The following is a 24,064-nucleotide window of genomic DNA, read 5'->3' on the forward strand; positions in this document are numbered from 1 at the left end:
CCTACTTTTGATATACTATGTCGTTTGTAAAACCGGGTTGATGATCTAAAGGTAGTTGGAGAAATAGAGAATCTAAAAATAGTGGAAAAACAAAAATACCACGACGCCTCGAACAGATGGGAAACATATTATTCAGGGGATGCAGAATTTGCCATTACAGGGGCGGCTCGGTTCCATAGTAACGGTGTAAACATTCCCCTCCAAGGACGACAATGCGGAAGGTTTGTATTTCTCTCCTTTTGCATATCTCTCCTTTTTCATTTGTTTAGAAATGAAATAACGGTATCTTATGGATGTAATTCAGTGATAACTTGCTTTATATTGTAGCGAATTCGGGGGGGGGGGTACTAACGTGCTGTAGCGAATTCGGGGGTCAGCCCGGGAACCGCCGCAGCCGGGACGCGAACTTGGTCTCCCGCACCACGGGCGTCCACGTTAACCAGTCGATTAAAGGGTCCGACCTTTTAGCCAAGGGCTAACGAGTCTAGTCATCCATGACCGTTACAGCACCTTTCTCGATACGCTAGCAGTACCACGTCGAGTAGTTAGCTAACATTGTTTGTCACACAATTCAGTTAGTAATGAAAACCAGCGACTTTTTTTTTTTATCATGTATAACCGAAAGTAACATAGCTAACACAATAATTTGCAAAGACGTTTGTTGACGTTGGCAAACCACAAAATGGACTGTACTCTCCAGTATGTTCCAAAGAAGTTGCGTCCCTTTTTCAAGTAATTCGTCAAACCCAGTAATTGCTGCATTAGTGAATTATCCCAAGCAATTCCGCATCATCCACTGGCTGAGCAATCTCTCAACTCACTATTCTTTCGGATCTATTGGTTTTAATAAAGGACAGTTCAGAATTCATTTAGCCCATTAATTTTATTAAGCCATTCATTATTCCAATGTTGATGATCAATTTTAAAAAAATCTCACATTGGCTGCTTGGCCCCAGTGATGATACTTGCCTGGTGATTCATCAGTTCATTTAAACTCAATTACAAACCATTGAACCAATGTGTTTTATAGGGTCTGACTACAAAAACTACCAGCAGCAAGTTGGTAATAGCCTCGGCTGCCGTACAAGACCACATTTGACGAAACCTGCTGTATGAGCATCTGTCACCCTGTAACCCTGTGGAATTGAGGTGCAGCAGAAAAGTACCCGGAAAGAGCAAAAACATTCAAAATGGAGGAAGACAGACAAAGAAGCCCCCAGAAACAAGATGGGTAAGAAGAGCGAAAATATGTACTCGGTCCAGGTTCACCTTGTTTGACATTCGGTAGACCACATTTAAAAAAAATCTACCTGCTTTAGATGTCTGCCAGTTAAAGACTTACTCTATGAGTGAATCATCCAGAAATGTGCAGTCTATTTACAGACAAATGTCTCCACAAGGTGTGATTGTATTTTCTCGTCAGCTCAGAAGATGGCTTGGTGGCATCCCCAGTCCCAAGGCTGACAGTGGCCGAGTGGACCCAAGGCTGACAGTGTTCGAGAGGACCCAAGTCAAGGCAAGGTCTGTTCACCAGGGAGACTCGGCTCAGCCTTTTGTGATATGCCGGGAGGAGTTTTCATCTACGCCGTCAGGTGTTTTTTCCGCTGACACAACACCAACCGTTTTACTGTGAGAAATTCATTTTCTGTCTTGTTGTCAAACTCCTCATTTCTCACTGGGGTTAAACCTCGTTTCACATACACACACATGGGCAAGCACATATGAACACACTTGCATGAACATACACACATGCATGTGTGCACACAAACACTACCACTTTGTCTCTCACACACACACACACACACACCCACACACACACCAAGCTTCAGTTCCTGTATGTTCTAATCTGTATGGACAACTGTACAAATTTACCCATACTGCCTTGGAACTCAACTGTGACGCGATGATGTAGCAATCAGTGTGTTACTGTGAGGGTCATTCAGTCTTTTACACCTTTCTGATCCCCTTTTAAGATGCCAATCTCCTCAAGAATGCGGGGCTAGAATAGACGGCCTCACAAAGCACAGTTGCCATAGACGCACGTGTAAATATTAGTTTGAGTCAAGGGGGGAAAAAAAGTTAATTAGTGCCTGCTAACAAGGGAAAGTGACAAGAGAGAATCTTTGTTGATCTGGCTTACTCTTGCAAGACTTTGGTTCACAGGGCGGTTATGTCTTCTATTGTGTTTTCCGGTTTTACAGTTGTGTTGAGAGAGTTATGTTAATTTATTCAGATTGATTTTCTTAGTGACCAACCACATCAGAAAATTTCCTAAACAGATTAAGATGAAAAAAAAAAGTCCCTGTGCACTTTGTGTATTCAGAATCTGACATGGTAGGTTGCAGTCCACGGCTTGAGGCTTTGCTAGTGGGAAGTGAGAGTATTCTCTCTGGTCTAATGGCTTGTTGAACTCCTGGAAATTGTGCACCACAGGGGGGGCCCTTTCACTGGTGATGGAGTATGTTGGTCAGACCAAAAACAATGGGAAATCAATATGCTTAACCTCCCACCAACAGACACACATACACACACACAACACCCACTAGAGAGTTAAGTAAACTGTTATGTGTGCCGAGCCTCATAGCTGTGGCTGTCTCGTTTCAGATCAGAAGTGTCCCTCTCACAGACAAGGGTGGGGGTGTGTGGGGGGTGGAGTCTATAGTCCAGGTCCCCGCCAGCCCCGATGGGGGTCACGCCGTCTCCTGTCTTCTTGGCAAATTAAGCAAAGAAACAGTTTGAAACGATTAGAGACATTCACGCATGTGTGATATTATATGAATATATAGCCAGCATAAAGGAATATCCAGAAGCATGCACACACACACACAATTGTGTGTGCATATATATATATAGCATTTTCAGCAGGCATGTCAAGCTTTACCATCAACTTCCACATCTAGACCTCTACAACAGGCTGGTTGGCCACTGGCTCTTTATTGACAATATGTTACCATTTGGTACGCATTGATTTTGCCTTAAACTCCCGCTTCTGTTCTCTCTAGGTGTTGCTGTCTTGCTCCCATGTGTTCCACAGAGTGTGCCTGTGGGTCTTCGAGAGGTTTTACGGAAGGAGGTGCTGCCCCATGTGCAGAGAGGAGCATTATGAAACTCTGGTGATCCACGACGGGGCTCGCCTCTTCAGGCAGCAGTGTGCCTCCAGGTAAACAGTCTTAAAATTATACAACAACAGGTTAAATTATCTAACATCTACCCTGATATCATCCCCACTTGGGACAAATGCAAAAACAGTGATGTTACCTTGATCCATACTGGCTGTGCCCTCACTTACAAAAGTTCTGGAACGATTTGTTTTGTACCCTATCTAAAATTTTAAAACAAAACCTAGACCCAGACCCTCTTATTGCTTTGTTTGGCATTACTGATGGAGATGACTCTCATCTGACATCTGCGGAGTGCCACATGGTGGCCTTTGCTTTGCTCTTGGCCAGACGCGCAATTTTGCTCATATAGAAGGATGCTGCCCCGCCCATGCTTAGTCTGTGGCTTCAAGACATAATGTCTGTCTCAACTTAGAGATCCTGCGATTCTCACTCAGTGCCTCAGAGAAGATTTTTTATAAAACCTGGGAACCCCCCCCCCTTTTCTCTCCAATTGTACTTGGCCAATTACCCCACTCTTCCGAGCCGTCCTGGTCTCTGCTCCACCCCCTCTGCGGATCTGGGGAAGGCTGCAGACTACCACATTCCTCCTCCGATACATGTGGAGTCGCCAGCCGCTTCTTTTCACCTGACAGTGAGGAGTTTCACCAGGGGGACGTAGCGCGTGGGAGGCTCACGCTTTCCCCCCCAGTTCCCCCTCCCCCCTGAAAAGGTGCCCTGACTTCTTTTTCTATATGTATGTGTGTATTATGAATAATATGTATGGCATTATACATGTGCAATCTGTGTACTAATCTATGTATATGGATTAGGTATAATGCATTTATGGTTATGTACTTCCATATATATTCATGTTCATGTGCATAAAAATGCATTATGAAAATCAATAAAAATTGTTAAAGAGAAAAGGTGCCCTGACCAACCAGAGGAGGCGCTAGTGCAGCGACTAAGTCACATACCCACATCCGGCTTCCTACCCGCAGACAGGGCCAGTTGTGTCTGTAGGGATGCCTGACCCAAGATGAAGGTAACACGGGGATTCGAACCGGCAATCCCCGTGTTGGTGGGCAATGGAATGGGCTGCTACACTACCCAGACACCCCCAAACCTGGGAACCCTTTCTAACGTACTTTCGTAACACCCAAACAATGTAAGCACGATGTTCGTTTTAACTCGGCCCCTGACATGAAAAACAATACCTGACTCCATGGAAATACTAGCTATATGATAGCTATATGATTTATTTCTTTACTCCTAGACATTGTGCCTTAGAATCATTCCAGATAATCAGGGGGGTGGGGGGACGTACGGTGGGGACATGGGGGTGGGAGGGAAGGGCTGTTTCACTATATCACTTTTACCACTGTCAGTGCCACAGGTTTTTGTTTGTTTTTGCTTGTTCAGTACATTTATGTGTAGCATCGAGGAATATATGTGCCCAGCCCTGGTAAAAATTCAATAAAAATATTTTGAAAAGAAATTTATAACAACATCAACTTTCACTATGCGTCTGCAACAATTTACACAAGCCGGCAGCCTCGTTCAACCAGCCAAATTCAACAAAATAGTCTTAAAGCTATAATCCTTAAAGATTTACACGCAAACACATGTTCTCTTTGATACTTTCCACGACTGGCGTATTTAAGACAAAACCTAATCCACAAATATCCACATCATGAAAGCCTTTGGACTTGCTTATTTTAACTGTCGGGTAGAACGTTCCTGAGAGAAATGTCAGGCACACAGCATTCAACTTCCTCACCATCGCAGCATGATGTGGAGGAATAAGGCAGGTAGCGGCAAGTTGGAAGAATTAGCAAAGTTATCATCACTAACAAGCAAAATATGGCAGACCAGCTTGAAGAGGATCTTGACCAGCAGGCAATTCATCACTGCCCCATAAAAAGGTTCAACCACATTTTACCAGTATCTACGATTTGCCTGATTATAGCTCTAATGTAGTTTGACTTTCGATTCGAATTTTATAACCAACCTGCAAAATCTATGAAATGTTTTAATTCTGGCTTCAGTGATATTAAATTGCTGGGTTTGTTGGTGCTGGTGCTGGTCAGCCCCATTCAGCACCTTCTGATCCATATGATCGAACTGTACTGAGATCGCCTTGTTCTCTTCCACACGAAGTTTGAGTAAACATATCCCTATGGGAGCTCGAGGCTAGCTTTCCAAGAAGAAATTTCACGTGACAGTTTTTGGCTTTGACAAACTCGTTTAGTAAATTCCTGCCCTGGGTTTGGACATTTGGGCTACTGTGGCCTATTATAAGAATGTTACATTTGTATTGAGGAAGTTAGTCCTGCTCAGAAACGTTTTGGGCACAGGTAAAGACAGTCATTGTAACTGTGATCTCACCTTGAAGTCTGCAGCAGCTTTTAGCAGATTTTATTACGTTATCGTTAATATTTAATTCTTAATATTTGAACAATACATCTACGTCATATTTGATTGATTATTTAAAAGTAAAATGCAATGTCAATAATAACCTATAAATTGTCTTGTCGATCACAGAATTCAAGCATGTTGGCGAGGCTACGCTGCTAGAAAATGGTGCAGAAACGTGAGGAAGACCATCCCTCCAGAAGACGAACAACGGCGGCGTAAATTCTATGAGGAAAAGGTGAGCTTCGAGTCAAACTCTGCCATCAAGACAAAAGCGGTGCTTGTGATAAATCCATTTCATTAAAACTTTAGTTGGTTTATTTTTATTATTTGGGCCACGTTGGTCATGCTGTGGTCACACACACCCCCCACCCCGCCTTACGCTATGCCTAAGTTTGCGTCTCAAACTTCATAACTGTTTAGCTGCTCAAATATAGGCTGTGATGGACATCACATCTCAAGTGCCTATGTAGATATGGGTGTCAACCACAAAGGGACTCGCTGACCCCAGTGTACACACACACACACACACACACACCCACTGGCACACGTGCACGCTTTCACCCTCTCTCACCCTCTCAGGTTCCTTTGATGCCGTGTGAGTCATACGCTGTTTGTCAACTTATCACAGGGAGTGTTTTGTGTTGTAGTCGGCCTGGACATTCCAGGGTCAACACAAAAGCAGGGTCCTCCTCTAACCAAGTGTGTTTTTGGGGGGAAATGTGTGAGAGTGGGAGGGGGGGAGAGGGGAAGTGAAGTTAGAAAAAAAACAAACTGGAATATCCAACACTGGTTGTCATTTAGGCTTTATTCACTCGTTCCTTCCTCCAAAGTTTTGGGTCCCACAACAACTGGACTTAACGGAGGGGATGTAAAAGACCAGGCATTAGTTAACTCATGGACTGCAGATCAGCCAGCCGACGGGGTCATGCTCTGTGGGAGAGGGAAGATTGCCACCTAGTGAGACACCCATCTGTCCCTGCCGAGACCACCGACCTCTGTTGACTTGAAAAATACTCTGGACAACCATCTCTCGGCACTGACTCTCCATCGTGGCTCTTTTTTTAAAAATATTTCACGTGAAGAATTCAGGGACACATTCAAACACCACACGTACGTACGCAAACACAAACACACACGAAGATGCAAAGATTGCAACGGTGTCTTCACACCACCATATGCGGTTAGTTAAGACTGACCCATTGTAAACTAGCAGTATCCAGGGTTCCCACACGTCCTGGAAAACCCGGACAACCTGCATGTTTATAGATTAGCTTTCCAGTCATGGAAAACCCTTCAAAAAAAAAAAAAAAGATAAAATTGATCAAATGCCCTGGAAATAGGATTGAGATCATGGAAAATTGTAAATTTAGGTTATAAAAACATTTTTACCTGCTGAGATTGCATAATTTTAGCCTGATGTTTGGCTTAGATCACATATTTTTAGCCCAATTTGAAATGGTTTTGCAGCACATCAGTGCAGAAGTCCTGGAAAGTGTCCTTTGAAAGACCTGGAAAATGATTACCCAAAACGATGGGAAACCCTGAAGGTGCCGAAGTGTTGTGAGATCATTCGGAACCTTTCCGTCAGTCAAACCGGAGGTCGCCGTCCGTGGCCTTTAGCAAACCTCATGGTGTGATTACACCGCCTCGGTGACACAAGCGATTCCTGATTTGATTTTGACGGGTGGGGTGTCAAGGGTGGTGGTGGGGGAATAATATTTGCTTTGGTAACTGTAGTGTAAACAGGCGTTTTATTTTAGTTTGGTTGACTGTTGGGCACAAACCGGTGTTCGATGTCAGATGGGGAAGCGCGTTCTCTCAATTTCCCCTTTCACCGAGTGATAGCAAGAAAGCAATAAAGCATCTTTGTCCCGCGAGGCCACAGGTGTTCTCCGCAGCAGAACCTTCTAGATATCGGGGTCGGTTTTCAGAAATTCTTATCTGCACATCCCGATGGCCAGCTTTCCATTTCTACCCGCTTCGGAGGTCCGACCCTGAGTCAACACATTAGAGGGATAACTACCGACATTCTAGATGGATTGCGGGGAGATAAGGCCTCTGCTGGCCGCCTCCTTTTCCTCCTTGCCGTCCCTCTTTCCCGTCCACATCTACTGTCAAACAAGGCAAAGTTCACCGGAGCCCGTGCTGTTTGCCTCGACTGTTGAAAAAGTCATTTCATAAAAAAAAAAAAAAAAAAAAACTCCATATGCAACGGTTAACGGTTGTTTAATTAGTGATAAAAGCCCGGCTGTAAAGTAATTCTGATGTGACTGTGAGTGGCAGAGAGAGAGACAGAGAGACAGAGAGACAGAGAGAGAGAGAGACAGAGTGACAGAGACAGAGAGAGAGAGACAGCGAGAGAGAGCAAAGACCCCATGGAGGTGATTGTATGTGTGTCTGTATGTGTGTCTGTATGAGTGTGTGTGCTCACATTTGTGCCAATGAGAGAGCAAGTGCACATGCACATGTGCACGCACACACGCACGCACACGCACGTGCGTGTCCTCATGTTTCCCAGCACCATCTCTCTTTTTACTGGTTTCCATTAATCCTCCATGTTAGCAGGAGACATGACAGTATTGATCTGTTGAACAACTGTACCCTGTCAGCGTGTTGCAGACATTAAACACACACACACACACACACACACACACACACACACACACACACACACACACACACACACACACAATTAACCTTCACAGAAAACTGCATTGTGTGTCTGAATGAAACATGTTTCTTTTGTGTCACTAAAATGTCTTGTTTTGTTTTGTTTTGTTTTCTTGAAGTAGTTCCAGGAGTTGAATGACAAATTTGTCCGGCCGTGTCACATCGATGTGGAGTCTTTTCTGAGTGAAATCAACTGCTCTTTGTCGTCAAGTGGACAAGTGTTCCAGCAGCTGGAGAGAGAGCCCATCTCCGAGCCTCGGGTGGACAACTGGGACAGGATACAGGAGCAGGTTGGGAGCAACAGAGCACCACATTCAACCAATGGCCACATGTATTTCTGAAGAAAATCACATTTCAATATTATTGCTCACAACACTAGTAATAATTATAGTAATCGATAATAATGATGATGATTATGATAACAAGAAAGAGGGTAGTGGCTTCGATCCCAGCCTTTCTGTGGGGACTTTACATGTTCCTACACCGTTCCTGCTGACTTCCTCCCGTGGTCCAAAGATATGCACCGCAGGTTGATTGAAGATTGAATTAAATTTGCTTATAAGTGTAAATTTCAGAAGGAGAGCTTTGGTGTTTAGGCCCTGTGATGGAGTGGCGACACGTCCAGGGTTGTTTTGTATAAGGTGGGATAAGCTCCAGCACCCTGCAACCCCATCCACTTTGGATTAGGAGGGTAGAGACAATGGATGATAATAATAGGATGAAGACTTATAAAATATCAATCCATCCATTATCCAAACCGCTTATCCTGCTCTCAGGGTCGCTGGAGCCTATCCCAGCAGTCATTGGGCAGCAGGCGGGGAGACACCCTGGGCAGGCCACCAGGCCATCACAGAGCCGAGCGCTCAATATCTAGAGCTAAATATATAATATATAATTGTTAGTTCTATCCTAGTCCTACTCGCCCTGTAGTATTGCCTTTTTGCTTGACATGTCAATGCATGCTTGGGAGCGATGGCCTCACAACTGGTAAATACAAAATACAAATCACTCCAGAGGTGATCATTCACTTCTCCAAAATGAAAGCTGGTGAGTTGGCTCATAGTCCCCCTGTGTTTACAAAAAAAACGCGACCCGGTCTGATAATGCACGCCAGGCTTTTCATCACCTCCGCTGCTGCGGTGGAATTGAAAAGAGACCTAGATTTGCTGTTCCATGGGCCTCCATTGTGTTGCACACAAGGGTTTCATGGCAGTCGAGGCCTTTTTCTCTCCCTTTATCGCATATGAAAAGGTTGAGTTCAGGGCAGAGGCTCTCCTGCCTTGACACGGGCTATCAAACGGTGAACGTGTTTTCACCATAAACCTTGCACCTCCCACATGGAAGAGAGTGCGGCTCATCATTAGGGATTTAACAAAGAGACATGTCAACCATTTCTGAATAAAGGAAGCTGTCTTTGGGTTGATCATTTGTTGTGTATAAATGAAATTCAGCTCCACCGCTCCAGTTTCCACCGTGCATGTCTGAGTGCTCAAGCTAGTAAAGGTCTGGCAAGCAAGTAAAGCACTGAGCTTCCGTCACTGTTAGGATTTTTTTTATAACTTTATTTAAGGTAAGGGGTTTTACATTTATTTAAGACATACACACATGTACAAACTTAATGAACTCACATAAACATTACCCCACACTGTACCCTCCCTTATCCCTCTCCACCTCCCCTGGGAGCAAGAGCACACTCAGAAAGGAAAGACCAATATAATATAGAAATAAACAGTAAGTAAATTAAGGGGGGGGGGAGGCCCAGTGTATAAACATTGTTCATAGTAGCAATAAGCTGAATAGGAAAAACATCAGTCAGGTGGTATGGTATATCAGAGTCAGTTCCTTTACGTATTCAATAAATTGGACCATACCTTAATAAACTTGTCATAGGACCTGTTCAGTGCATGTCTTACTTATTTTCTCAAGCTGGAGCAAGGACAATACCTCCTGTATCCATCACTTGAAGGGTTCGTGTTTGTTGGATTTCCAATTCATGAGAATTGGTCTACGTGCTATGAAGCTACTAAACGCTATTGCTTTCTTTTACACATTTGTGACATGAGTTTCCACTGGTGTTACTCGAAAGATGGCGGTGAGTGTGTTGGGTTCAAGAACTGAAAGACAGTCGAATATGGAGGACCAGAAATTGACTAGGAAGGGCCATGACCAGAACAGGTGGCCTAACGAAACTGGGTTACTGCACCTAGGGCAGGTGGGGTTAACATATGGGTATATTTTAGCTAATCTGTCACTGGAGTAATGTATTCTGTGGAACACCTTGACTTGAATGAACCCGTGTCTTATACAAATAGAGGAAGTATGAATAGCAGAGATGCAATCTCCCCGGACATCCTCAGGGATTACTATTTCTAGGTCACTTTCCCAGGCTTCCCTTATTTTAGTCCTTGTTGGCGGATCAATATTTTGGATAATATTGTATGTCCTGGAAATCAAGCCCCAGTCAAAATGGATTCAGGTTTAATAGTTCATATGCAGAATATTTATTGGGAGGTTTGGGGTAGTTAGGGAAATGTTTGGAAGCAAAGCTGCAAGCTCCAAGATAGTTGAAAAAGTGTGATTTTGGAATATCGTGTTATTTATTTAGTCCAACCTTGGTGGGTCATCCCGGGTCATCCTCTGTGTGGAGTTTGCATGTTCTCCCCGTGTCTGTGTGGGTTTCCTCTGGGGGCTCCGGTTTCCGCCCACAGTCCAAAGACATATAAATCAGGTGAATTGGCTGTACTAAATTGTCCCTAGGTATGAATGGGTGTGTGTGTGTGTGTGTGTGTGTGTGTGTGTGTGTGTGTGGGCCCTCTGATGGCCTGGTGGCCTGTCCAGGGTGTCTCCCCGCCTGCCGCCCAATGACTGCTGGAATAGGCTCTAGCATCCCCGCGACCCTGAGAGCAGGATAAGCGGTTAAGATAATGGATGGACGGTGTTCTTGACGTAAAAATTCAAAAGACAAGAATGAATTGCCGTGGAATAGGTCTTCAAAGAAGATTGATCCACGTTGGTGCCAACCAGCAAAATTTGAGTTGATTTGTGAAGGTGTGAAGAGATGATTAAGAGACAGGGGAGAAACGCTGATTAAAATTGAAGTGTGCGAAATTAATTCCATTCAAATCTGGATACAAACACTAATCACTGTAAAAGTTTAAAGAGGTATGATCTCTTCAGTCTGGATAAACCTTGGTCTCATTTTTAAGTGTCATAAATTCATCCCTTCCATATTTAATTCGTTTGCATCTAGAAGTCACAGAAACACCATGAATAGTACACATGGCCATTGTAGCTCTAGTTAATGATCATGGTAATTTGCATATGAAACTGATTGTTGTTTTCGGTCATCATACCACTGTATTTATAAGGTCGGGGATACCTGCAGTCAGTTGAGACTGAAGCGGTCGCTTAGGTAAGTGATGAAACGTTTCTCTCAATAAACATGTCCAGATGAACTGATTCAACTTTCTGTGGTTTCCTTACCTGGATTATTGAGCATGCATCGAGACAATGTCAAGAAGGAGCCTCATCAGATATTGCAGGATTGTTTTGGATCAAGCTGTATTTTCAATTCAAGGGGAAATCTCAACAATTCTTTGCCAGAAATTTTCAAAACAATCTCAGATTTTAAAGTCTTCTCTAAAGCTTGTATTAATGCCCCCTAATTCTTTTTTCTAAAATTTTTATGATGATCCGTTTTAGTAATTGTCACTTCATACACAGATCTTTTTAACTGCATCAATGTTCATTTGATTTTTTATATGGACTTTAGACCATCGGCAGTCACTCGGGGTTGAGTATGACTGTCCTCGTTCTAGGTCCTTATGGGTCTTCAGGTGGGATCCTTGCAGGAGGACGCCTGCACGTGACAGCTTTTTACGTGGACTGGTTGATGCACCTGCAGCCACCACACAGTTCTTGGCAGGGGGTGGCCAGAGTCCAATGGCATGGAGAACCAAAATGATTGGGGACCACCCTCTGTTGCAGCCTTCATCCACCTTCACTGTCATTGTGACCTGAAGACATCGTCTGCCAGTTCCACCGTTGAGGTCTTTGTTGACTCGCACTTCATCTGGAACCTCCCCCTTGACCTATCCGCCTTGAGTGACCCTACCAGGAGCCAAGCTCCAGATGGCATAACTCTTAGGATCATTGTTACATGCAAGCTTCTCCAGGACTTTAAATAACCTACAAGGGACTCATGCATTTGTAAATGTTCCCTGTACTTTGACCTTACAAATAAATAGATCCTGCCAGGTAGCAGCCTAATCGGTTTTCTCCAGCATTCTCTATGGTCAAATGGGGCTTACCCTTGGACACGGGAAGAGAAGTGTCCTGAAGAAAAGCTTTCACAAGTCCCTTGTCAGTAGGACAACTGAGCTCATTCTGAGCAACTTCTCCCTGGCTATCCAGTAAGGGCTTTGCACTGTATTTCCTTGCTTAAAATAGCTGCCATGCTAAAATGGTTTGTTTTGGTGTCTGGCAGGTCATCCAAAGAGCAGTCTTTGACTGCTCCATCTACCTGACCTCAGTCTGCAGCTCCAGCGGAGTATCCCAGCCGCGGCAGTCCACCAGGGTTGACTGGTTTGAGGCCTTCTGCATCAACAGCAGACCGACCTGCCCTCTCTGCAGATCTGCCTACTACAAGCTTCTTGTCTGAATCAGGTATGAATTTATAAATAAAATTCTGAGTTTATAACAGCCTATCAAAGCAAAAGGCTAGTTGGTTTGTGAGTTTATGTCCAGCATTTTAACATAACTGCAAGTGTATTTCATCAGCAGTAATATCCATTTGCATTTCTAAAAAAGACTGCTGTACTCATAAGGGTACTTGATCTATATATATATATAATTATATCTAAACTTTCTAAATAAATTTTAAAAATGAAAACAAGCACCTAGTCCAGTTTTCCCTCTGTTTATTTGCGAACAAACCAACGTCAAAAAGAACAACAAAAACAAACTTATCGCAAACTCAGAAATTATCAGTAAAAAAATACATTCACAAACATACGTCAAGAAATACATGCAGAAGACTGGCTGACAAACCGACAGTCCAGCATGGAGAAAAGCTGCTTAAATTAAAGTACAGGCCAACTCTCAACCTTTGAAACACCACACTAGACAAAGATGAAATGTGAAGGCAATCACGAGTGCATATTTTGACAGAAACCAGCCCTGTCAATCCAAACCTCAGACTATGCAAGGGGTATAATTGTTATGTTAGGGTTGTGAATATCTATGTATTCAGCATAACTAAGCAGGCGCAAACTTCCCTGTCAAATACTACAGACCCCACAGAGCCCAATTTACTGTTCCCAGTAACTGATAGAGAATACAAGAGTGAATACCAGCACAGCTGTGATTTCGAGAGTTCAAAAAACATAAAATTACTAGCCATGGGTCTTAGTAGGTTACCGTGGCTTATACAGCGTTATTAAACAATACTCTAATTTAGCATACTGTCCGCCTTATTCCATCTATAGCTTATGACCATTTCGATTTTCACAGTATCTATTGGTCAGCATAGTCGTACGTTTGAGGTTGAATTTAATGGCTGAATACAGGCAGTAAGTAACAAGAGCTTAAGTTGGTACATTATGCACCAGAAAAAATAGAGTTGGGCTAAAGCTACACCCCTGAATGACAATTTACCATCACGTATCCTGCTCACTATTATCAGGCATGTTGCTGCCCTTTCCAAATAATCAGCATAACCTAATGGGTAAAAAATATAGGATCCTGCTCGTCTTTGGTAAGAGTCTGGTAAGGACTGGTTCATGTATACAAATGCCAATTCCTCTTTGGAAACTCATTTCAATCCTACTGAGCTCACATGGCAGCTTTGAGGAGATTAACTGCAACATGAGTTTCTGATTGAGAGTTAGCGCTGCTTTGAATTTCAATTTCTACCCAGTCTTCTGCACGATGACAGGGTAACCTATGCTAGACTGTCTTACTTTTCAAAATAAAATCGATGTTGAACATTGCCGGTGCAAAGAAACGTAATGTTTCAAATACACATTAAGTACAATATTTCTTACTTCCTTCAGCATCATGTTGTTGTAGTCACCTTGGAAATGCATCACATTTAAATTGCCATAAAAAATAGCTGTATATTATTCGGCAATCAGCTCAGGTTGTCTGGTTTTTCAGGTTAAGAGCTTGTCTGATAATGGAGCCCCGCAGTTTTCTCTCTGCTAGAGCCAGCTGTGAGTGACACTGACTACATTCATGGCAACTTCTACTTCATATCTAGCCGCCCTTTGACTACAAATAGAGACACACAGGGGGGTTCACAGTGGATTTGCCCAGAGACGCACACACGCACACCAACACTCGCACACAATGGCACAGGACAAGAGACAACCTAAAAACACAAAAGCCTACGTGACGCTTGTCCTATAAGGCATTACAGGTGGTTCCAGAGACAAATAATGTCACATTTCTGGAGGATTCCACAGCGACACAACCACACATCTGGCCCGAGTCACTAAGTCTATGTACTGGCTGGAATAGTTTCACATTTGTTACTCATGCATTTTGTATGCAAAGACAATTCTGTGTATTCTTTAGTCTGGGGTATTTTAACGACATATGTATGTGTGTGTGTGTGTGTGTGGGGGGGGGGGAGGTGCAAATTGCTTAGCGAGTCAGACCCTTAATGGGCTAAAAATGATAGCCCAATATTTACATCCAAAAGAGGTATGAAATACAATATGTACATGTAAATACAGCAATTACAACAGAAAGTTGACAGTTTCTGTGCCCTGTGCATTTAAAGTTACGTTAAAATCATTTTGGGAAGATCAAAGTTGTCATGGCATACTCTCACTGTGTGCATAAGTTTTTTTTTTTCTTAAATAAATTCGAACCATGGGCTCAGCTTGAACACATTCTGCTCTTTGGAAACTGATATAGACTGCTTTTAAAGACCACTCCAGGTTTCTATCCAGAGTGGTCCAGTTCTGATCAACAGCACCTAAGAAAGTTGTAACCTTCAACTTTATACCCAGCGGTGACATCATCTGTAAAGATAAAGCGCACTTCAGTAGAGCCCGCCGAAAGAACAATCACACGTGAGCGCTAAAGTCAGAGGCCTATCAGCAAGAGAACCAATGCGGCTGCATACAGTCCAAACTGTAATGACAGTGCTATCAATATGCTCTGCTTGTGACATATCAGAGTAAATTACTTCAGTCATGCTACACAAAGGACATCTTGGTATATGCATATTTTTCCAAATCAGCATTACCATTTATGACCCACTGACAACTTACCACATACCTACATCAGTTCACATATGACAACAATCAGACCAGAAACTCATACAATACAGACTGTATGTTGCTAATACTCCATGTATTGACAGACATTTTTATTGTAGATGGCAGTGTGTGTGTTTGTGTGTGGGGGGGGGGGTAATTATTCTGAGTGCAGAAGAGGAACAGCTTGTAGAAGGACTAACAAAGGACAAAAACATAACCTTGACAAGACATGTAAGACACAGAAAAACAAAAAGTAGAGCATCTTCAGTCACCACAGAAGGTACATCAGTTCACCTGTGGTACCCGCTCGGTGTAGTCTAGTGCAGTGGTGAGGTGGCTGTCGTGGTAGAATACAGGGAAGTAGAGTTGGAGGGGTAGACTGTCTTCTGAAGGGAGGGATAGGTTGTTTTTTTTTGTTAAGTTTATTTATTTATTTTTTTTTAAGTCACAGTCACGGTTCAGGTCAATGTCAAGGTCACTGTAGTGATGCCAGTCCTCCTCTGTCCCTTTACCTGCTTCCATCCGAGACACGGAGGATGGAATGTCACGAAGCTAAATTGCTCTCGGCCTCCATCTGCAGCATCCATCAGACGCTGTCTGGGTTTATTAAGTCCCTTCCAATCCTTTTCACCTTTCAGCAGTCAGGCAAGACTGTCGAAATCTCCCTTTGGCTGCACTGGGGTGTGTGTGTGTGTGTGTGTGTGTGTGTGTGTGTGTGTGTGTGTGTGTGTACACGCTGATCTATCGTCCCTTTCACAGAGTTTTCTGATGCCCGTTAGCCGAGAGCTTCCCTGGCTCTGGGTCTGTGGGGCTGTTTGACAGTTGCAATTTATCCAGACCTGGGCAGGGGAAGATAAGGGAGAGAAATCTCATTTAAAAAAAAAAAAAAAAAAAACTCAGACTTTCACTTAGATAGAGGTATTGATGTGCCCCCCCCCCCTTTCAGTGCCTGTCTGACATTTTCTAACCCCATCCCTTCCTGTGAATCAAACATCCAGGAGCCTGTCACAACAGGCCTCTGAGACTAGCCCCATCTTCTCTGTCACATATCACTCTGACGACACGCTGGAGCCTCGCAATTTCCTCCATTTTGTCACTCTGGGTCCCTGCGTCCGACATAAATAAACACAATCTCCCTCCAAAGGCACAAGGGAGGATATTGCTGCCGGTGTCGCAGACTCGGCCTTAGTGGACGCAATTTTAGAATGGAATTGGGTAGTCCAGTTCCTAATCTTTATTACTGGATATGGGGTTTTATGTGATTGCTTTTTATTCTGCAGGGAATCCACCATCACAAAGGCAGTATTATTTGCTTTACTGCAGTTCCATTGCATTACACATCACTTTTCTGTAATTAAAGATTATTCAGTGGACTTGGGGATCAAAAAGTTTGGAGTTAACCCATTGTGCCTGTTGGGTGGAACCAACTACTAAATAAAATCTGGACCTCTAGTCTCCCCCTCCCCCTTTTCTCCCCAATTACCCCACTCTTCCAAGCTGTCCCGGTCGCTGCTCCACCCCCTCTGCCAACCCAGGGAGGGCTGCAGACTACCACATGCCTCCTCCGATACATGTGGTGTCGCCACCCGCTTCTTTTCACCTGACGAGGAGTTTCGCCAGGGGGATGTAGTTCAAAGGGAGGATCACGCTGTTCTCCCCAGTTTCCCCCCCCCCCCCGAACAGGCACCCTGACTGACCAGAGGAGGCACTAGTGCAGCGACCAGGACACATATCCACATCCGGCTTCCCACCCGCAGATACGGCCAATTGTGTCTGTAGGGATGCCCAACCAAGCTGGAGGTAACACGGGGATTCAAACTAGCGATCCCTGTGTTGGTAGGCAACGGAATATACCCGGATGCCCTGGACCTCTAGTCTCTTGAAAAAAATATCTTAAGATGAACTGATTAAGTTACCTAAGGCCTTCAAGAGCTCCTCTCGTATCGCCGATGTGAACTTCCGGACAAGACACAGCGTTGTCACAACGGCAAACAAGAGGTTGTACGAGAGGACGATGTAGAAATTGCCAAGCCAATTAAATCTCCCAAAGTCTCCCAAGAGATCGAACCTGGTGATACCTGTGAAGAGCAAAGAGATCAGTCAGACAGCCCTGGCTTAGTAAACAACAAAAAAAACCATGCACAAGGACACAGTGTCAACAGATGCCAAGCAAAACTGTTGTGTGACTTTGGTGTGAACAGAACGATGCGGATCATCGTTTTAAATGTGTAATTAAGAGTCGGCCTAGTACTGATGGCACATTTTCAACCGAGTAGCAAACATTACATATCATTTTCATCATATCCTGATTGGATGCTTAACACTGACATGGTAAAATAGATGCATTTGCAGCAGTTCACCAGAGCTAAAGATAGCTCCGTCTGAATAATTGTTTTTAGCCAACCAACAACCCAGAAAAGCAAGCTGACAGTCACGAACACATCAAAACTTTTTTTTTGAAACGACTGATTCGTTTGAGCAGGTTAAAGCGATACTTGCATCTCTTGTCGATGGTGTGTCTGTAAAATCCTGCATCAAATGAAACTGCATGAGCAACACCAAATGAAAGAATATGACGGAAAGACTAAGAGAACAGTGGTGGGGGTGTAGAAATAACGTTTGTCTAATTACCAATGAGGATTATAACTGCAACAAAAAACACAAAATATTAACATCTTACAAAAGCATATATTTTTAGATATCATATATTTTTAGATGCACTCACAAACATTTCTGAAGGGCATTCGTTTAAAATACTCAAAATACTTGAGTTTCTATGCAGGACCTCTTTCTACCTTAGAATAATGTGAAGCGAGTATTGGGCTGCAGCAAATGGGCCTTTTTAAGAATGTCTGCGCCGCCTGCTGTCAAGGCTCTCCAAAAAGTGTCTCTCTTCAATGGCTCGACTCTTTCAACAAGCTAGAAAGGCCAAATTGAAAGAAGGGCTTACATGCCCAAAAACCATTTGATGTACATTGCACGCAGAATCTCAAGATATGGCTGGCTGGAAATGGATGGAAAAAAAATTTGTCAAAAGAGATTCTTTCTGAATTCATAAACTGTTGTTCCACATCCTAGGAAAAGTCTAAATCTGGACTGGATCATGTCTTTCTTTTCATAGCTGAAGTTTCTTTTTGTGGTGTCATTATAACACTCGTTTTCTTAGCGTGCAAAACAAAGTAGTGCGGAAAAAAAAGCCCCACCCGAGCAAAGACACTGCAGTGTTCAATGGAACCACAGTCACCTGTACACACATCCACCTGAGTCAACCACTGAGCAAACTACATATCTAATTCAAACAATAAACAAGCACAATCTTGTAGGTTTCCGCTGAACCGAGGGCTTGTGCAACCTCTGGCACATTTTGAGTCTGTTAGTGATAGGATTCATCCTTGTAAATGATAACGTCTCCAACTTTGTACCTACTTCTTAGCAATTAACCATATAACCATGAACTGGCCTTATAAACACTCTGACATCAAAACAAACAAGTAAACCGACAGCTTCTGTACCTGTAGCTTATCATATTAAATGGGGACTGACAGAAAGTCACTGTTTGACTCAGTGTAAACAACCACTAATGCTTCACACTGAAATAGGTGCCAGATAGCTTACATCTCTTTGCTCATATCTGGGTTTGGCAGAATGGTGACGACTCCTCCCTATGGATTTTGAAGGGAATCTGACTAAGAATATAGACGTGTACAGAAGCAAAGGCGCTATGCAGATGAAATAACTCTCTCTCCTAAGACCTCCTGACAAAGACAAAGGAGTGGTTGCAACCCACTACTGGAGGTTTCTCCTCTTAACTGTATACCAGGAACTCCACTAAACCAATTTCAAACCATCTGTCATGGCCACCTGGACGGTGCTTGTCATCCTCCTCATCACACTATATATATCTTATAAATCCATATAATTTGTTATCCTGTTTCAATGTTGTATCCTTCTCTCTCTCCGATGTGTGACTTTTTTCTTGTCTCGTCTCCCGTGTATGTGAATGGTGTGATGGGAGTCTCTCTTTTGTCCATGTGTATGTAGTCTGTCCTCCTGTTAGGTCTACATGGTGATGGTAGTGGCATGGCTCAGGTCCTAGGTTGTTCTAGTGGCATCTGGACACTGCTTGGCGTCCTCATCATATTCGTCGTATATCTTATAATTCCATTATGATTCAGTTATCCTCTTTCAATGTTGTATTCTGTAATTCTATTCTATTCTGTACACACAACATCCATTGCACGTCTGTCCGTCTTGGGAGAGAGAGCCCTCCTCTGTTGCTCTCCCTGAAGTTTCTTCCTTTTTTCTCCCTGTTAAAGGTTTTTTTTTTAGGGAGTTGTTACTTATCTGATGTGAAGGTCTAAGGATAGGATGCTGTCTTGCTCTAAAGCCCCCTGGGGCAAATTTGCAATTTGTGATATTGGGCTATATAAATAAAATTGACTTGACTTGACTTGACATGGCTGATCACTGTCAACACTTAACTGTTTTCCTACTTATCTATCAAGCACTGCTGAGTGTGGAGAGGAAGATTTTATGCTGCAAGCTTGGTTGAGTCCTTGGTAAGCTACTGTAGAAAGGGAATTTCCAGGATGCATTTTTGAGCCTTCTTGAGGCATCGTGGGCCTAACCCAGCAAAACAACAGTGATGCGAAGGTACCCACTTGAAAAGGCCAATGACTCGTTTATGTGGTTGAGTGAATGACGCTGCCTGTAAATGATGCTGCATGTGAAATGGGCCTCTCGATTCATGACGGCATAGCTTGATATACTCTTTGGTATCCACTGACAACTTAGTGCTTTGGATCAGGACATGATCTAATTAAATTAGGTTATTTTCTGAGTTGGTCTTCAGTGTGAATGTTCATTCTGGAATATGGCACAGGGATAGTCACAGCCAATGTATTGCTAAACGCCTATTTATCCATCTCTGTCCACCAATCCACTTTTATAGCAACACTCTATCATTTCCCAAGGAATTGACAAAACCTTTGCCCAGGAACTGATTAACAGTTAACAACATTAATTTCTCACATCAAAAGTAACAAACCAGCCTTATCTTTCAGTCATCTAGATTGAGATATTATATTCAAATGTGGCATGCCGTAGAAGGCCTGCTCTCTGGACATTCTATATTTCTTCTGTAACATCTTCACAACCTCTCCTCATCAATTAGATTAGGCAATCGATTCAGTGTCTGGAAAGATGTATTTACAGCCGCAGTAAGCAGTTTGCGAGCATCAAAGGCCTTTAACAAAATTGCCTGCAAAGAGACAGGGGGAGAGATGATGGAGACCCCAGTCGATACACCTTGCCACTGCGGTCAGGCTAAATACATTTCTAATGCCAAAGGTTTTGATCTTGGTTTGGTAATTTGAGAAAACCTAATTGGACTAAAAAGATGGTTGGATTTTCAAATGTCAGAGGTAGCAAGGCTGAAAACATTAGCATTCTGCTGGCCATCATAGCATCTCTCCTTGAAGTCTGCATCTTGATTTATCACTTTTTCTGTATGTGGGCCAAACTTGATGTAATGTTAGGCCACTGGCATTTGCTTTCCTTTTTTTTTTTTAACTTGGGATATGATATATAGTGCTTATATAAACTGTCTCCATCTGCAACGGAATGTACCTGTGCTAGTTAAAGATCGATCCGGCTGGATTATTTCTCTTTTCAGCCACTGTGATTCTTTCTGACCTCATACATTCTCAAGTAACTCATACACTCCTAATTCAGTATTGTTGTGATGCAGCCTGGTGGGCCAGTCAAGGCCAAGGCACATAACCTGTCCTCAAATTGTGAGCAAGATTCTGGCTCAAGATCTTTTTCTGCATGTTCTCCAATTTCCATGCACATATTCTGTTTTTTTTTTCTGACACCCCCTGTAATGAAAACAAAAGTGAAATTGAAATGATAAATCATGTCACTGTTTTCTTTTAAACACACGCCACGTGCAGACAGGACTACAGCATTTCCTTATCCTAGCTACAATAGCGCTGTATCAATCTCTGCTTGCATCATGTAGGAAACTGATACAAAGTGAAAAGACCCAGCAGCTTCCCACCTCTCTGACCCTCTCTAACACCGACTTAGGGAGCAGGCCAACTTCCAAGGCTTAGCCTCTCTGGGCCACGTCTCCTCTTCTGAAATAAAGATTTTGTTTTGGGTCTCTTACCCTTGTCTGCACTCAAACCCTCCCATTGCTGCCAAAGAGGAACAAGCTGCACTTCTGTCTCAACACCATTACATGTCCCACAGGCTTGAATAAAACATTGTGGCATCCAAAACGTCTGGACTTGATGCGAAGAGGTTAGGCCATCAGTGACACAGCAGCAGCTTCCCCTCAGTCTTCAAATCTACCTCGCCTCCAAGTGCTCTATGGGAGCTGGTTTGTTAAGCTGCATAAGCACTGAAATGTGAGTGTGTTGATATAACATGTGGCATCTTGCTGCATCATCACTTTGGATGAACAGAAACAGAATTTAGCCTACAGTTTTTTTTTTTTTTGCATTTTTAAAGCAACAATCCTGAAGATCGTAATTTTTGTTAAACTTGGAACATCTATGGTGATCCTGGTATCTGCACCGACATTTGACTGGATCTCTGCTCCAGATCTACATATTTGATTCGATGTATTTAAAATAAAACAGCAGTCAGTGCTGTTGTGTTAGCACCTTCCCCACTGCCAAACAAAAAACACGGCTGAACATGGATTTAAGCTGATGACGTTGTATCTGTTAGTAAAGATCTTTTATAAGCTTAGTCTGCCACAGAGTTTTCAACAGGCCAGAAAATCAGAGCCCGGCCCTGCTCGGCCTGAGTGAGCCAAACCTGACAACTGGCCCATTCCGACATCAGATACACTTTTACTGAGCCCGGCCCAAAAAAAGCCAGATTTTCCGACAAAATTCACAGCACAGTAGGGAGAGAGAGGAGAGAAGGGAGGGAGGGAGGTCCAGAATGATGGACGGAAAAAAATGTATGAACACTCTTGTGGAGCATGCCTTAAACAACATGCTTTAAATGAAATTATGCTTCAATAGATTTCCTGAGCCCAATTTGCTGTTCATTCTTATATGCTCGCTTGTTATCCGATTTTACGTAGCAAAGCAATAAGGAACAACACATCTTTCCCATTCTGCAAAAACATTTGGTATGTCTGAATAGATGATCTATTCAAAAGTATTTGAAGAGGCAGGATGATGTGTTCCTTAATGCTTTGCTTTTGTCACACAGTACCAGCATGTGCAACAGACAGCCAGCATAGATAGATTCGGGAACGAGAGATATTTTAGAGGGGAGACTGGGCTGCAACCAGTACAAGAGAGGGATGGGGGGAGTAAAATAGATAAAAATAAAAATTAGGCTAATAATTTAAGGCCGGTCTGATGTGAGTCCATGTATCATAAATTGTGGCCCTACCAGGTCCTATTGCGTCAGGCCTGACGGGGGCGCGGGCTGACTGAGCTGGTCTGACGTATCTGCTTGTTAGCCAAAAGAACTTTGCTTCTTCTCAAAATCCTCACTACCTGCACTATTTTTGGTTAGTATGGTGAGGACGCAAAGTGCTGTCCGCCGTACCGTTTTCCTGGGGAAAGTCGTATCAGACGGCAATGGGTACATTGACAGCAACTACGAAAGTGCTGATGATTTGGATATTCCTGGATTAACTATCATCTTACATATGCCAGTGATGTGAAGTGTCAAGAGGATTTGTTTATATGTGATTGTTAGCGATTGTAGTTGTAAGTACAGTTGTGTACACACATGCAGTTTCCAGCACTCGCTCACCCACCCACCCACACATAGACAATATTCCCATCCAAATGTAAAAACACTTTGCCCCTTAACATTTCACTTCACCATCGTGGCAAACATCCTTACTTTTCCCCCATCGCTGGGAGGGAGGTGGGTGTGGACGTTTTCTCAAATCTGTCTCATGCATTTATTCCTGTTCTTTTCAGTGTCATAAAGCAGAACCTGTTGATATTTTGTAAAGCTCCCTATGAGTCACTGTATTCTCTCTTTCACCCTGTCTTTGGGTCTCTGTCTCTCTAAAATACTATTTGAACAGCTGTGTCTGCACTCTGCATGTTTATTAGTGCCATTGTGGCGGCGCTGCCCCTGTCATTTCCCCCTTTCTCCAATCACTCTGGGAAACTATGGAGGAATTCACCTTGCTAACCTTAACTTTTTTCTTTTTTTTGGGGGGGGGGGGTCACAGGCAGAGAAAAGCAGTCTGTCCCCATTGGGTTGCTTTAATCCCTCTCTCACATCTCATTTAAATCGTGTCTCTTAAACATACTGTATGCATCGTGGATGACAGTGAATCATGAGGTACACACAAACACAGACAAAGGAGAAATTGGACACACTCACCAAGAGTTCTGGACATCACTGGCAAGGCCGAACTTAGTACCAAGATTGACACACAGCAACCAATGATCTACAACATTTAAGAGGACATGTTGGTTATGGACTGGGTCTGATTGTACAACTTGTCAATCAGATGACATCCAAAGGTTGAAATTGCAGAGCAATTTTAGTTATGTACTACAAAACATTCAGCAATGGTGCACCCGCACACCTGAGCAGACTCAGACATGCGTT

At 43.2% G+C, this 24,064-nt stretch overlaps 2 protein-coding genes across 2 annotated transcripts in view; one reads left to right on the forward strand and one right to left on the reverse strand.

Annotated features, from left to right (window-relative positions):
- The first annotated feature begins 212 nt into the window (after positions 1-212).
- Positions 213-12,849, forward strand: rnf32 (ring finger protein 32). The gene is given in 7 exon segments (XM_056299230.1): positions 213-221; positions 1,031-1,231; positions 1,424-1,594; positions 3,003-3,160; positions 5,646-5,754; positions 8,312-8,479; positions 12,676-12,849. Coding segments are annotated over 7 exon segments (990 nt in total).
- A 3,349-nt stretch (positions 12,850-16,198) lies between these two features.
- Positions 16,199-24,064, reverse strand: part of lmbr1 (limb development membrane protein 1) — a 37,733-nt gene continuing 29,867 nt past the window's right edge. Inside the window, exons 15-17 of the mRNA XM_056299414.1 lie at positions 23,834-23,900; positions 17,374-17,535; positions 16,199-16,296 (exon numbers count right to left, since the gene is read on the reverse strand). Of these exons, the coding sequence (XP_056155389.1) occupies positions 16,211-16,296; positions 17,374-17,535; positions 23,834-23,900 (315 nt within the window). The 3' untranslated portion in view covers positions 16,199-16,210. The remainder of the gene's footprint in view (positions 16,297-17,373; positions 17,536-23,833; positions 23,901-24,064) is intronic.

This window comes from Lampris incognitus, chromosome 19, assembly GCF_029633865.1.
Source record: "Lampris incognitus isolate fLamInc1 chromosome 19, fLamInc1.hap2, whole genome shotgun sequence".
NCBI lineage: Eukaryota > Metazoa > Chordata > Actinopteri > Lampriformes > Lampridae > Lampris > Lampris incognitus.